We start from the raw sequence: 15,165 nt of genomic DNA, 5'->3' as shown, positions 1-15,165 counted from the left end.
GGAAACATGCTAAACTGTCTGCAAAAGAGCACTCAGCAGAGCCAAAAGCCCTCATAAAGCTAGGTATCTGGTTTGCAAGTGAACTACAACAAATCTAGTGTTATGTTCTTCAATATAGCTCCAAAAATTAAAAATGCCATGAAGAGACCTGGGGGCCCCTTTTTGCTATAAACAGTTTCGTTACCTAGGGGTAACCATTACTAAAAACCCAAACAAACATTACCAGGCTCATTTTATACCTTTAATTTTTAAAAAATCAAGAAAGATCTTAAAGCTTAATGTAAAAAAAAGAAGAAAGGGACAACAAATAAAAGCAAAGTTCAGCCAAAAACTGTTTTTTGAAAAATGCACAGGTATAGAATGGGAGAAACCAGGCTTGGCAAAGGTGCATGTGAAAAGGATCTAGGGACTGTAGTCGATCGCAAGGTGAACACGAGCCAGCACTGTGAGGCAGCTGCAAAAAAGCCCAATGCAATTTTAGGCAGGATTAATCTAACCAGGATTAATCTAACTATACACATGGACATCACCAAATGGTCAATATAGGAATCAAATTGAATATATAATTGGAAACAGAAGATGGAGAAGTTGCATACTTTCTGCAAAAACAAGACCAGGAGCAGACTGCGGTACAGATCATGAACTGGTCGTATCGAAAATCAGAGTAAAGCTAAAGAAGACCAACAAAGCAATCATAATGCCAAAATACAATTTAAATAACATCCCAGAAGCATATAAAGATCAAATAAGGAACAGGTTTGAGGCTTTAAACTTAGTTGACAGAGAACCAGAAGAACTATGGAATGAAGTCAGAGACATTATCAGAGAAGAATGCAAAGAGACAATACCTCTAGTTAAAAAGAAAGACCTCAATGAATGATTGATGAAACTCTTAAAATGGTTAAAGAGAGAAGGAAAGCAAAAGCAGATAGAAACACAGTCAGAACCCTAAATGCAACAATACAACGAATAGTATGTAGGGACAAAGAGAACTATTACAATAGTTACTGTATAGAAATAGAAGAGGACAACAAAAAAGGTAGAACAAGAGCCCTGTTCCAAAAGATTAGAGAAATGAAAGGGAAATTTAAACCAAGAGTAGGGATGTTGAATAATGGGGAACACAGTGGCTGACCCAGATGAAATAAAAGGAAGATGGAAGCAATACACTGAAGAACTCTATAAAAGAGATGCCAGGATGACAGATTCATTCACGGAGGAACCATATGATGAAGAACCAGAAATTTTAGAATGCGAGGTGAAAGCTGCTCTTCATATACTTGGAAGAAACAAATCACCAGGAATAATAATAATAATTATTATTATTGTTGTTGTTGTTGTTGCTGTTGTTATCTTTATTTATACCCGCCCTTTTTCCAAACTGGAACTCAAGGCGGCTTCCAGATAAAAGTACATATCATTAAGAACCTATAAAAATATAAAACATATAAACATATAAAATCAGCATTAAAACAGGATTAAACTATTAAGATGTTAAAACCAATTAGATAGACACTTAAACTACTGCAACCCAGTTTAGGAGCATACAAGTAAAACAATAACATACAGCACCCTCTTCAGTCACTACCCTTAAAACCTTCAGTTCCAAAGGCCTGCCGGAAGAAAAAAGTCTTTAGCTGTCGGCGGAAGGACTGCACAGAGGAGGCCATTCTTGCCTCCCTAGGGAGGGAGTTCCAGAGCCTAGGGGCAGCCACTGAAAAGGCCCTATCTCGTGTCCCCACCAGTAGCACTTGTGAAGGTGTTGGGTAGATGGCATACCAAGAGTTACTACAAGCTACTGAGACTGAATCAGTCCAAATTTTGACTAAAATCTGTCAAGAAATATGGAAAACTAAACAACGGCCCACAGACTGGAAGCGTTCAATATACATCCCAATTCCAAAGAAAGGGGATTGCAGGGAATGCAGTAATTATCGAACTATTGCCTTAATATCCCATGCAAGTAAAGTAATGCTCAAGATTCTACAACAAAGGCTCTTGCCATATATGGAGCGAGAAATGCCAGGCGTCCAAGCTGGATTTAGAAAGGGAAGAGGTACCAGAGATCATATCGCAAACATACGTTGGATACCGGAACGGAGCAAGGAATTTCAGAAGAAAATCACCCTGTGCTTTATAGATTACAGCAAAGCCTTTGACTGTGTAGATCATGAAAAACTATGGAATGCTTTAAAAGAAATGGGGGTGCCACAGCATCTGATTGTCTGGACAAGAGGCTACTGTAAGGACAGAATATGGAGAAACCAATTGGTTCCCCATCGGAAAGGGTGTGAGACAGGGGTGTATTTTATCACCCTATTTATTTAATCTATATGCAGAACATATCATACAGAAAGCAGGATTGGACCAAGAAGGAGGTGTGAAAATTGGAAGGAGAAATATCAATAATTTAAGATATGCAGACGATACCATACTACTAGCAGAAACCAGTAACGATTTGAAACGAATGCTGATGAAAGTTAAAGAGGAAAGCACAAAAGCAGGACTACAGCTGAACATCAAAAAGACTAAAGTAATGACAACAGAAGATTTATGCAACTTTACAGTTGACAATGAGGACATTGAACTTGTCAAGGATTATCAATATCTTGGCACAATCATCACCATCATCATCATCATAAAATTTTATTTCTAAGTCGCCTATCCGGCCGAATTAACGGCCACTCTAGGCGACGTACAGAAGATTAAAATATAACATATAAATACAAATACAACATCAGACTCTACTTAATCTAAACCCACCCACAACTTTACAGAATAAAACAAAATTACCCAAAAGTCCCATAGGCCCGCCTAAACAGCCAGGTTTTCAATTCTCGGCGGAAACCTACCAGGGAGGGGGCATGGCAAAGGTCACATGGCAGAGAATTCCAGAGGGTGGGGGCCACAATCGAAAATGCCCTCTCTCTGGTCCGCACCAGCCTAGCTGTTTTGACTGGCGGGACCGAGAGAAGGTCTTGTGAGGCTGATCTCGTCAGGCGGCATATTTGATGATGCTGGAGGCGCTCCTTTAGATAAACTGAACCGAAACCGTGTAGGGCTTTAAAGGTTAACACCAACACCTTGAATTGGGCCCGGTAAACAACTGGTAACCAGTGCAGATCTTCTAGCACTGGAGTTATATGATCACGGCGGCAGCTGTTCTTAATCAACCGTGCCGCCACATTCTGTACCAGCTGTAGTTTCCGGACTGTCCTCAAGGGTAACCCAACGTAGAGCGCATTACAGTAGTCTAAGCGAGAGGAGACCAGGGCATGCACTACCCACGGGAGCAGATGGACAGGAAGGTAGGGACGCAGCCTCTGTATTAGATGTAATTGATACCAAGCTGCCCGGCTCACTGCCAAAACCTGAGCCTCCATGGACAGCTGGGAGTCAAGAATGACCCCGAGGATGCGAACCTGGTCCTTTAGGGGCAATCTTACCCCATTTAACACCAGGTCAATATCACCCAACCTCCTCTTGTCTCCCACAAGCAGTACCTCGGTCTTGTCGGGGTTCAGTTTCAGCCTATTACCTCCCATCCATTCACTTACGGACTCCAGGCATTTGGAAATGGTATCCACAGCCAACTCTGGTGAGGACTTAAATGAGAGATAGAGCTGAGTGTCATCCGTGTATTGATGACACTGCAACCCAAATCTCCTGATGATGGCCCCCAGCGGCTTTACATAGATGTTAAATAGCATGGGAGAGAGGATAGAACCCTGTGGCACACCACAATTGAGAGGCCAAGGGTCTGAAACCTCATCCCCCAATGCTACCTGTTGATGCCTGTCTGAGAGATAGGAACGGAACCACCGTAAGACAGTGCCCCCATTCCCATTCCCTCCAGGCGATCAAAGAGGATACCGTGGTCAATGGTATCGAAAGCCGCTGAGAGATCCAGGATGACGAGGAAGGCATGTTCTCCCCTATCCAACGCCCTCCTCAAATCATCCACCAGAGCGACCAAGGCTGTTTCAGTTCCATGTCCAGTCATGAACCAAAATGGAAACAACAGTCAAGGAATCCGAAGAAGACTAGGACTGGGGAGGGCAGCTATGAGAGAACTAGAAAAGGTCCTCAAATGCAAAGATGTATCACTGAACACTAAAGTCAGGATCATTCAGACCATGGTATTCCCAATCTCTATGTATGGATGTGAAAGCTGGACAGTGAAAAAAGTGAATAAGAGAAAAATCAACTCATTTGAAAGGTGGTGTTAGAGGAGAGCTTTGCGCATACCATGGACTGCGAAAAAGACAAATAATTGGGTATTAGAACAAATTAAACCAGAACTGTCACTAGAAGCTAAAATGATGAAACTGAGGTTATCATACTTTGGACACATAATGTGAAGACATGATTCACTAGAAAAGACAGTAATGCTGGGGAAAACAGAAGGGAGTAGAAAAAGAGGAAGGCCAACCAAGAGATGGATTGATTTCATCAAGGAAGCCACAGACCTGAACTTCCAAGATCTGAACAGGGTGGTCCATAACAGATGCTATTGGAGGTCACTGATTCATAGGGTCGCCATAAGTCGTAGTTGACTTGGAGGCACGTAACAACAACAACAATCTAACCAGAGTTTCGAAGTCACAGGAAGCAGTGGTTCTATTTTATTCCACACCAGACTGATCTAATCTGGAACGCTGTGTCCAGGTTTGGATGCTGCTGGACTCTGATAAGGATGTAGGCAAATTGGAACGGGTTTCAGAGGAGGGCAGTGAGAGATGGTCTAAGAAGACCAATGAGGAAAAAAACGAGGAATTGTGTCTGTTCAGCCTGCAGAAGAGGCTATGCGGGAAGAGCAATGGCATCCTCCAAAGTCCTGAAACAGAGAAGAGAGCAAAGAGATGTAGCTCTCTGCTAGATAAGAACAGCAGAAGAGCCTAGTGGCTGGATCAGGCCAGAGGAGGCTCATCTAGTCCAGCACTCTGTTTTCACAGTGGCCAATCAGAGGCCCTGACGGGAAGTCCTAAGGGATTATGCTACAGGGAGGCAGATAGCTCAACAGTAGGGGAAATCTCTTTTCACGGCAACAGCAGTTCAGCAACGGAGCCCATTACTTAGAGGGCTGGTGGGGGCTTCAATTCAGAGGCTGGAACAGTCATCTCTTAGGGACACTCTAGCTGTGGATCTGCTGCACTGAGCAGGGGTTGGAAAAGTTTCAGGGGTGGGGAACCTTTTCGGCCCAGTGGGCCGAATCTTTGCCTCCCACCCCCCACGGCCTCACGTTGAGAGATGGCGGGGCCACCTCCGTCACTCATGAGTCATCACAATCATGCGACATCGTTGGGACCATTCCCCAGTCTGCATCTGTACCAGAATTGTCTTGAAAGGCTTTTTTAAAAAGATGTTTTGTTTTTAAGATGCTTTGAGTGCTTCCTCATTCGTTGGCCTCCCTTTGGCATGGAGGGCGGGATAGAAATTGAACGAACAACCCCAATGGTGATGATGTTAGGTGACCGACTGGTGAACCGCCTTGCCCCCCAGTCAACGTTGACCTATGGGAGGAGGGGTCTGCTTTGTCCCCCACAGATAACAGACGGGGGACAAGTTGGTCAGTGGCTACTAACCCAATGGCCACCTTCTACATCCACTGCTGGAAGCCACAGTGGGGCTGAGCCCAGGTCCGGCTGGCGGACTTCCCAGTGGGGTCTCTGGCTGGCCACTGTGAGGGCAGGGTGCTGGACCAGATGCACCCTTTGGCCTGATCCAGCAGGCTCCTCTGATGCTCTTAATGTGCTGGCAGCACCCAGCAGGATTGCACCTTACACTGAGCAGAGGGTCCAATCCTGCGGGCTGCAAGGATCTCCTTTACCAGCGCATTACCGCAGAGAATGGGGTGGCGAAGCAGCACCTGGCAGGATCCAAGCCTGCCCTGCCCATTGTCTGGCATCATCTGGTGGGGAGGCGAGCGCCGTTGGGGGAAATGGCCTGTGGGCCGGAAGCTCCACACACCCAGGCATATCTGGCAGCTGAGATTCTGCGTGAAAGCCTCCTGAACCCCTCGAGGTGATGCAGCACCATCCACTCCAAACTGCACCTCACGGAGCTCAGCAGGCTTCCACGCAGGATCTCAGCTGCCATCCCCAGGGTTAACTTCTGGCCCACAGGCTCTATCCCCCAATGGCCCTCACCTCCCAATGGACCCATCAGGAAATAACAGAAACTGTCACAACCTGCAACACCCCGAGAGATGATGCTGCGCCTGAGGGAAGGTGGCGTCTGGAACAGGAAGAAGGACCGGAAGAGGAATCCCAGGGCTCAGCCCCGCTCTGTAATTTGCTGGCGCAAGTTGCCTGGGGTGGTTGTGTGGATCCTGACTGGGCATCTCAGGGATGGGGAACTTGTGGCCCTCCTGACGTTCCCAGACTCCAATCCCCATCAGGACTGCCCACTGGGGCTGGTGGGAGACCATCAACATCAGGAGAGACACAGATTACTGGGGGCCTCTCCCTAAAAGCCTCAGCCTTCTCTGTTTCTTCGGGGGGGGGCTTTGATTACAGACTGTACCCTCTCCTTCCTGCACCAGTTGGGTGAGGTCAGCCTATACCTGCTAAGACTCGTCCAGTCTTTGTAAAGCAAAGGGCTAATGGGACCTGTAATCCCACACATTTGGAAGGGAGCAGCTTGGGTTTTTCTGAAAAATTCCAAATGGGAAAGCACTGCAAAAGATTTCCCAAAATACATTTGGCCCTCAATTAGCCATGGTAAGAACAAATGCCTCTTCCCAAAGAGCACCGTCCCTGCAGAGAAACTGGTCATCAATTTTATTTGCGTCTCTTTAAGAAAGGATCCTCCCCATCCACTCGGCGCATGGAAACCCATAGGCTAAGTGCAACCTGGAGTCAGGAATACCTATTTTCTCACCTTCGTTCCCTGAGGTTGCCCTATCCATCCTGTAGCCAAAGCAACTGGCCTCCAAGCCGGTCCTTTAGGAAGCCAACCTTTGGTTGTGGCCTTCCCCCCCGCTCTACCCTTAGTCCGAATCTGGCGCACCTTTTCTCCCAGGTAGCACAATGCGCTGTCCTCCTGGGACCTCTCTTGGCTCCAGCGAGGATCAGAATGTCAGTCCCGCCCTTCACCCTCAGGTTGCCAGACCAAAAGTCAGACACGCAGCCGATAGCCACAAACTACATTCTCTGAAGTCAGTAAATCCAACCGTCTGGCTCCTCCCCACTGAAAAGCAGCATCCTTAACTGCTCCTACTAACACCCAGAGGCCTTGCGAATGGCACCCTCTTCTACCCTACCTGCCACAGCTCCCTCCAGAGTCCGGGTGCCACTAGTGCACATCTCCTCTACCCCTTTCTTTTTGGGTTTCTTTTTTTCTTCAGACTAGGGTAGAGCCCTTCAAGGAACACAAAGGCTTGGGTTGACACAGGAAGCTGCTTCATGCCAAGTCACATCTACCTCAGTACTGTCTGCACTGACTAGCAGCGGCTCTCCAGGATTTCAGGGAGGGAGTCTCTCTCAGCCCCACCCAGAGATGCCACTGAGGACTGAACTTGGGACCTGCTGCACACAAAGCCAGTGCTCTACCACTGAGTTAGGGCCCCTCTCATGGGAACACTGAAAGGCCACCTCCTTCCCCACAGACCCTCCCGGGTGCTGAGCAGAGGGGCCCCTTTGGGTGGTTCCGCCACCCTTGGGAGCTCGGGGAGGAGGTGGCCCGGGAGAGGGCCTTCTCTGTGGTGGCCCCTAAATTGTGTAATCCCCCTCCATGCTGAGGTGCATCTGGCAAACTTCACTGTATAGTTTTAGGCAAATGCTGACTGGCCTTTGATATCCGAGATGTGTATTTTTAGGACCAACCCTATTTTGTGATCTTAGATTGTTTTTAATGCTGTATTTTAAGACTGTTGTGACCTGCCTGGGACCTTAGGGTGAAGGACAGGTAATAATAATAATAATAATAATAATAATAATAGTAGTAGTAGTAGTAGCAATAATAGCTGCCTTATACTGAGTGAGACTATTGGTCCATCTATTTCAGTACTGTACACTGACTAGCAGCAGCTCTCCAGGGTTTCAGACACTGAGCTTCATGGCCAAGTGAGGATTCGAACCCTGGTCTCCCAGGTCACAGTCCAACACTCTAACCACTATGCCACACTGGCACCGGTTCCCCCCTCCCCCCAATTTCCCACATCTCAGTGTTCTTGCTGCGCTGGTGTGGTCCAAGTTATTTCTGCATAACTTGAGTGTTCCTCGCAGAGAGGATGTTATGATTTTACTTCTGCTAGCAAACCACCTTGGGCGCAGGAGATGCCTGGCAGGCTCACACACATTCCAAATGCATGCCTTCTCCAGCTTGGCCTGTCCAAAGACAGCCGTGCCAAGCGCTCCAGAGGCACAGCCTTGATGGCGCCTGGGGCCCTCCATATGCTTTGGACTATAGCCCCGCTTGGGCTCATCCAGCACGGTCCAGATATGAAAGCGTGGACAGGAATGTTTAGCACTCAAGGGACAGAATAACTGCATGCTGAGAGACCCTCAAGTTTCTATGAATCCAGGGATCTTTGTGCAAGATGGGGGGGGAATCATCTCTGGAAGAACTATGGAATTAGAGGAATAAAGGATCCTACACACTCCCTCTGCCTTCCAGATGTTTCAGACTCCCATCAGGTCCAGCCAGCATGGCCAACGATGAGCTGTAATCAAGCAACATCAGGAGGGCACCACATTGGGGAAGCCTGAGCTAGATCCTACACAGAAAGCATCTCCATGTAGGAAACTTGCGCAAGGTCCCACAGAAGTGCAGCTGCCACCTACAGATTATTGGCCATACCTGGTAGTCACATTACCTTCAGGTGTTTTGATGTCACTGTTACCTGTGCGCATGTCATGCGTGGCAAATACCTGTTACATGCAGCTTATTATTATTAATAATAGTAATGATATTTATTAGCCATTTTTTTCCAGAATGAAACTCAAAGTGACTTACAAAAGAATCTCTCTCTCCCTCTTTCGCTAAATATAAAAAGTCAAACCCAGTACAAAAATATCAAAACAATATACCAAGGAGAACTCACAGAACGATGCAAGAAATAAATAACTCCCCACACTGTTTAGCTCATGGCTCTGATGTCCAGCCTACGGGGCTGATCCGGAGAGCAACGCGCATATCCTAACGGCCAATCCACAGCTGCACGCGTCGGAGCCGACTCGCTGCAAGCTCCTGCAGTTATTCGGTGAGGCCGCGGGGCCCTGCACTCTGCGCGAGCTCAGAGGCCGCCTTCTCGCGTACGAATCCTTGATAAGTTCCAGGCGAACAAGCTGGCGGTGGAGATTGGCTTCTTGGCGGGGTCCTCGCTTCGAATCAGGCCCTGCCCAGACATGGATCCCCTGGAATCGACCCCTCCCACCCCCGCGCCCCCTTCCCCTCAAACCCGGAGTTGCCTCCTTCCCCCCCCGCGCCCATTCCCTCCCTCCGGTGCCCCCGGCCCCTTACCGGACCAGAGGAGCAGCTTGTCGTGCGCCTCCTCCTGTGAGCTGGAGTCTTCGGCCAGGAGCGTTGAGGTGGCGGCGTAGGGCAGCGGCGAGCCCAGGCAGACGCTCTGATGGAGCGCCTCGCAGGGCGCCTCGCGCTTGCACCGCGCCTCGTCCCGGCCCGCCGCGCTGCCGTTGAGCGTCGCTGCTGCTGCTGCCGCCCCGCCGCCCAGCCCGAGGCAGAAGCAGAGGCAGGCGAGCCCCCAGGGCAGGCACCGGTCGGGCCCCAGGCGGGCCATCGAGCCGCCGCCTCCCTCCGCCGTGCGCCTAAGGCGCACCGGGCTGCCCGATGGCGGCGCCTCGTCCCGGGACTCTCAGGGCCGGCGGGACGGCCAGGCGGGGGAACGGCGCCTCGGCGAGGGCCCCGCCGGAGGCCATGATCCAGCGAGACCCCCTCTCCTCCCAAAGGCGGCGGCGGCGGAAGCAGCAGCAGCCCCCGACCTCCTTTCTCCTCGTCTCCCCCCTTCCCCCCGAAAGGGGGGGCTTTTGTGTCCGAGGGGAGGGCGCCGGGCCGCGCCGCGCCGCGCCGCCAGATCGCGCTCTTCGCCTTCCGCAGCTTTCCCCAAAACTTTGCGCCAACTTTTGCCAAACTTCCGAAGACGCGGCGAAGAAGAGCGGCCTCGATGTTTGGCCGCCTCCGCCTGCTCCTCAGCGCGGGCCTCCTTTGTTGCTCTTGCTCCTTTCTCAAGAATGCGTGGACGGCGGAGGGAGCCAACAAGACGGCGCCCGCCCTCGCCGCCTCCCCCTTCTGCCGCCGCCGGGAACGCGCAGCAGAAGGACGCCGAGAGGGGCGGGGGGTCTCCGGCCAAGAGGACCTCCTCCGCGAGGGGGGAGAAAACCCCCCACGCCCGCCAAACACACACGTCGCACACACAGTTGGGGGAGCGCAGCGTGGCGGAGCCGCGTGGACGGAGACAGCCCGCTTCTCTTCCCCGCAAACCCAGAAGCCGACCAGACTGTTGACGCGCGATAGGGAGGGAAAAAGTGAAGCGCCCGTCGGTCACGGCCTAGCGTGATCCAGGGACGGCGCCGTGCAGGTTAAGGCACAGGCTGGAGTCTCAAAGGCGGCCTTCGCCAACCTGGCGCCCCCCAGATGGGTAGGACTGTAGTCCTAGACATCTGGGGGGGCGCCAGGTTGGCGAAGGAAGCTCTAAGGCTGGACCCCCCCCCCCCGACCCGACCATCTGCCCCGCGTTCTCCCTAGTGGTAAGGTCTGCCCCGTCCGCTCCCCAGGGCCAGTTCCGGAACTGAGCTAGTCCTGGTTGCTTCTGTGAGAACAGGATGCCCGCCTGCATGGGCCATTGGCCCCGGTCCAGCAGGGCTCTTCTGATGCTCTCAGCAGCACTGGGGGTGGTGGGGTGGCCCCCGTTTTAATTTCTCACAATGCAATGTTATGTTAGGGGGTCTTTTGGGAAATTCAAATGGCAGCTAGACCCATGTGTGCGCTGCTGCTGGGAATGCAAGGCTTGGCTGTTGTTTTTTTATGGGGGCCCCAGGACAGGCATCCATGGTGGGTCCTGACAACTGCGCCACTCTGCCGGTGCTGGCGCTGGCCATGTGGTCCCCAGGGCTTGCCACAACATTCTTGTGTCCTCCGTGTCCACCCCACCCATGGGTGGCCACACACATGTACAAGCCAGTTCAAATATTCCATCCCACTCTCGGTCACAGGTGTCAGGCATGACAATTGCCTTGTACCGCATCAGACAATTGGCCTGTCTATGTCTGGATTGCCTGTTCTGGCTGGCAGCAGCTCTCTAGGGTTTCAAGCCCTAGCAGGCGATGCCAGGGGTCAAGCCCTGCAACCTCTGCCCATGGCACACTGCAGAGGACCCTTCGTTTCTGTGCACACAACCAACCCCCTGCCCTATGGACAGGCAGGTATTTTGCCAGCATTTGAAAAAGAGAACGATTTCTTCACCTTTGTGAACGTTGGTGCGGGGCAAAGCTAGTTCCAAGCAACGCAGCTGGGGATGTACTTTGGGTTTACTTCTGTATCCTTTGTTTTCCAAAGCAGAGTGGGGGACATCTCCCACCCACCCCCAGCCTGCCAACCAGATTTGCAAATGCTTGCAAGGGCTCCAAGCCCCAGCCTTAGAATGCTTCAATGAACCCTTTTGTGAGGATCCCAGGCTGTCATCTTGAATGTGCGGACAAGCCTCACATGGGAAACGGACAATCACAAGTGGGGCCTGTAACAAAATGTTGCAGTGTGGAATACTCTTCTTCAGTGTTCCAGCCAGCCATCCCCTCTGCCAGGATTTGCCATCCCATTCCCTCTTCCTCCTGGTTCCCCCCTCCAAAAAAATCAGCATTCTGTGGCCACTGAGCACTCTCAGCCCTTATTTAGCAATTTGAGAGGAGTGAGATTCTTTTGCTCTCCTAGGGATTTCCCTCCTAAATATTATTTTGAACTTCTGCCAATGTTGGGGTTCCCCTGATCATGCTAATGGTGCCCCCCTTAAGTTTTGACTGCAGACATGTTGGCACTCACTACCTGAGTTCACTGTTAAAGGGGACCATAGCCGGAGCCTGGCCAGGAATTGCCCATTTCCACAATAGAAGCAGTTGGAGAAGATGTCCAGCAAAATGGCAAGAAGTTCCAAAATTTTACAAAAGTTATTACAAACGATGGGTTGTATCTGGTTTTAATCATATTAGGAGCACACCGTGGACATAACTAACAGGTCTGTTAATTTCAGCAGGTCTACACTTAAGTAAAACCTAGCCGGGTACAGTCTCCTCATCACCCCCCCCCAATATCTACTCACACAGCAAATCTGATCAATAGATTGGCATAAGACGAGTCAAGAATATATGAGAGTCTTGACAGAGGGGTCATTTATTTTCTTTCTTTTAGAACAGTTTACAGAATAGAACATTAAAATACAATAAAAACATCAACAAATACAATAAAAACATCAACAAATGCAATTAACACCCACCAATATAAGCAGCATACAAAAAGCAACAGCAGAAGAAACAGATCACACAACCATATGACTTCAGAAAGCAAACTCGCCACTTGGCTGATGGATCCCCAAAGCCAGGGAAACGGGCATGTTTCCAACTGGAGTTGGAACTGAGTCGCTGTAGGTGACGGTCAGACCTCCAGAGGCAGAAAGTTCCTATCATAACTTATTACAAAGAAAATGATAAACGAATAAATATATAAATTACTAACTAACAAATAGGTGTTAGAACAAATTAAACCAGAACTGTCACTAGAAGCTAAAATGATGAAGCTGAGGTTATCGTACTTTGGACACACAATGAGAAGACATGATTCGCTAGAAAAGACAATAATGCTGGGAAAAACAAGGGAGTAGAAAAAGAGGAAGGCCAAACAAGAGATGGATTGATTCCATAAAGGAAGCCACAGACCTGAACTTACAAGATCAGAACAGGGTGGTTCATGACAGATGCTCTTGGAGGTCACTGATTCATAGGGTCGCCATAAGTCGTAATCGACTTGAAGGCACATAACAACGTGTGGATGTGAAAGTTGGACAGTGAAAAAAGTGGTTAAGAGAAAAATCAGCTCATTTGAAATGTGGTGTTGGAGGAGAGCTTTGCGCATACCATGGACTGCGAAAAAGGCAAATAATTGGGTGTTAGAACAAATTAAACCAGAACTATCATTAGAAGCTAAAATGATGAAACTGAAGTTATCATACTTGGGATGCATTATGAGAAGACAGGATTCCCTAGAAAAGACAATAATGCTGGGAAAAACAGAAGGGAGTAGAAAAAGAGGAAGGCCAAATAAGAGATGGATTGATTCCATAAAGGAAGCAACAGACCTGAACTTACAAGATCTGAACAGGGTGGTTCATGACAGATGCTCTTGGAGGTCGCTGATTCATAGGGTCGCCATAAATCATAATCAACTTGAAAGCACATAACAACAAACTAACAAATAAAGCACTCCTCAAATCTATCTTCAACACTGCACAGAACTATTATACCCAATCCTAATCACATCCGTTATATTTCAAGGACATTTGCCTCTTTAAAAAAAAGAATTATATCTGCATAACACAGGAACATAAGAAAGTGCCTCTTATACGTGATCTGCCTCTGCAAGTTTGATGCATGTCACAGTTTTCCAATCTTGAAGATATCACAAAACCTCTTGTTTTTGCTAATATGGCTACTTTTACTTTTAGATTTGAGTGACTAGCAGTTTAGGCTTAGTTAATTTTCTTTAACTGACTTATAGTTAGCCATACCGAAAAACAAAACCCCATTCTAGGTAATTTACAAATTGATGATTTAAAAAAAATCCAAATTCAGAAGAAAGCATTATTACAACACACAATTACAAAACTACCAACCAAGTTTCAAAGGCCAGAATCTTGGTGAAATAAATCACTAACTCATTAAGAACTGACTAAAGTTGTCCTTAAAATGAATGCACTGTATTTAATAAAGTTATTCTAATATCTCCTTAATTAGCTCATTTGCCAGGAAACAGGAGATACCTAGATTATAACTGTTTGACAGAACAGGATTATATTTGAATCCACTCTCCAGCCTTACAAGAGTGGAGCCTCTGAAATGTTCTTTGCTTTGATTGTGCATTAAGGAATATGATTTGCAGGAACACTAAAATTGGCTTCCTGGATCAGAGCAAAGCCCACCTGGTCCATCATCCTAGGTTGGATTCAAAGGCTCTTTTCTTCCAACAGAAGGCACTGCAACTATTGGAGAAAACTCCTTTCATTGGAGGAAAGAAAACTGGCTCATCTCCACCCTAATATCTCCAGCGACAACCAGATACATATTTCTGTAAACTCCACATGCTAGGCACAGTGGAGTTAGCTATCCACTATAGCAGCCTACCCCTGTGCTGGCTGGGGCTGATGGGAGTTGTAGTCCAAAACATCTGGAGGGCACTTTGTCGGGGAAGGCTGTACTATAGCTTGTCCTCAGCAACTGGCAAGCAAAAGTAATCTTCTGAAATGGACATCCAAACCATCACCTGGCAGATAAGGCAGAAACATAAGCCCAGCTCTGCTGGATCAGTCCTGATGGAGGCTTCATCTAATGCATCACCCTGTTTCCAGCAGAGCTCAACTGGAGATGCCTCTGGGAAGCCCACAAGTAGGACTAATGTAACCCTGGGCTTTGATTGGACACTGGATGGCCAGTGATCTGCAAGCTTCATTCCGGTGGTCCGTGGCATGTTGGCAGATTTGTGGTTGGAGGTGGCACATCTAACACATTAGAGACACTGGTTTTAATTGTATTTTTATTCTGTTATTTTGTACATTACTGTATGGCAATTTGATAAAATACGATACATAAGAAATATAAGGAGCAATCAAAATAGAACACTCTTCAACACTGGAGGCCTTGAAGAGGCGGCTGGACAGTCATCTGTCAGGAATGCTTTATTTGGATTCTGGCATTGAGCAGGGCGTTGGACTGGATGACCTTACAGGCCCCTTCCAACTCTATGATGCTACAATTAAAAACTGCACAGCATCTAGCACAGCCCATTACAATTGCTACAAGAGGCAGAAAAATAATTAAGTGGTCTGCCAAGAGCCTTGGCAATTTTCAAGTGGTCCCAGAGGGAGGAGTTTGGGAACCACTGATGTAACAGTCTCCTCCCCCCCATGTTTCCTCTCCACCCCCACTAAGTGGTATCCGAAAG

At 48.5% G+C, this 15,165-nt stretch overlaps 1 protein-coding gene across 1 annotated transcript in view; it reads right to left on the bottom strand.

Annotated features, from left to right (window-relative positions):
• The window catches only part of SMO (smoothened, frizzled class receptor), a 32,710-nt gene extending 22,218 nt beyond the window's left edge, over positions 1-10,492 (bottom strand). Inside the window, exon 1 of the mRNA XM_061638016.1 lies at positions 9,466-10,492. Within this exon, the coding sequence (XP_061494000.1) occupies positions 9,466-9,742 (277 nt within the window). The 5' untranslated portion in view covers positions 9,743-10,492. The remainder of the gene's footprint in view (positions 1-9,465) is intronic.
• Positions 10,493-15,165: the final 4,673 nt, after the last annotated feature.

The sequence above is a fragment of the Rhineura floridana genome, chromosome 8 (genome assembly GCF_030035675.1).
Source record: "Rhineura floridana isolate rRhiFlo1 chromosome 8, rRhiFlo1.hap2, whole genome shotgun sequence".
Taxonomy (NCBI): domain Eukaryota; kingdom Metazoa; phylum Chordata; class Lepidosauria; order Squamata; family Rhineuridae; genus Rhineura; species Rhineura floridana.
This window is presented reverse-complemented; position numbering and strand designations above follow the sequence as displayed.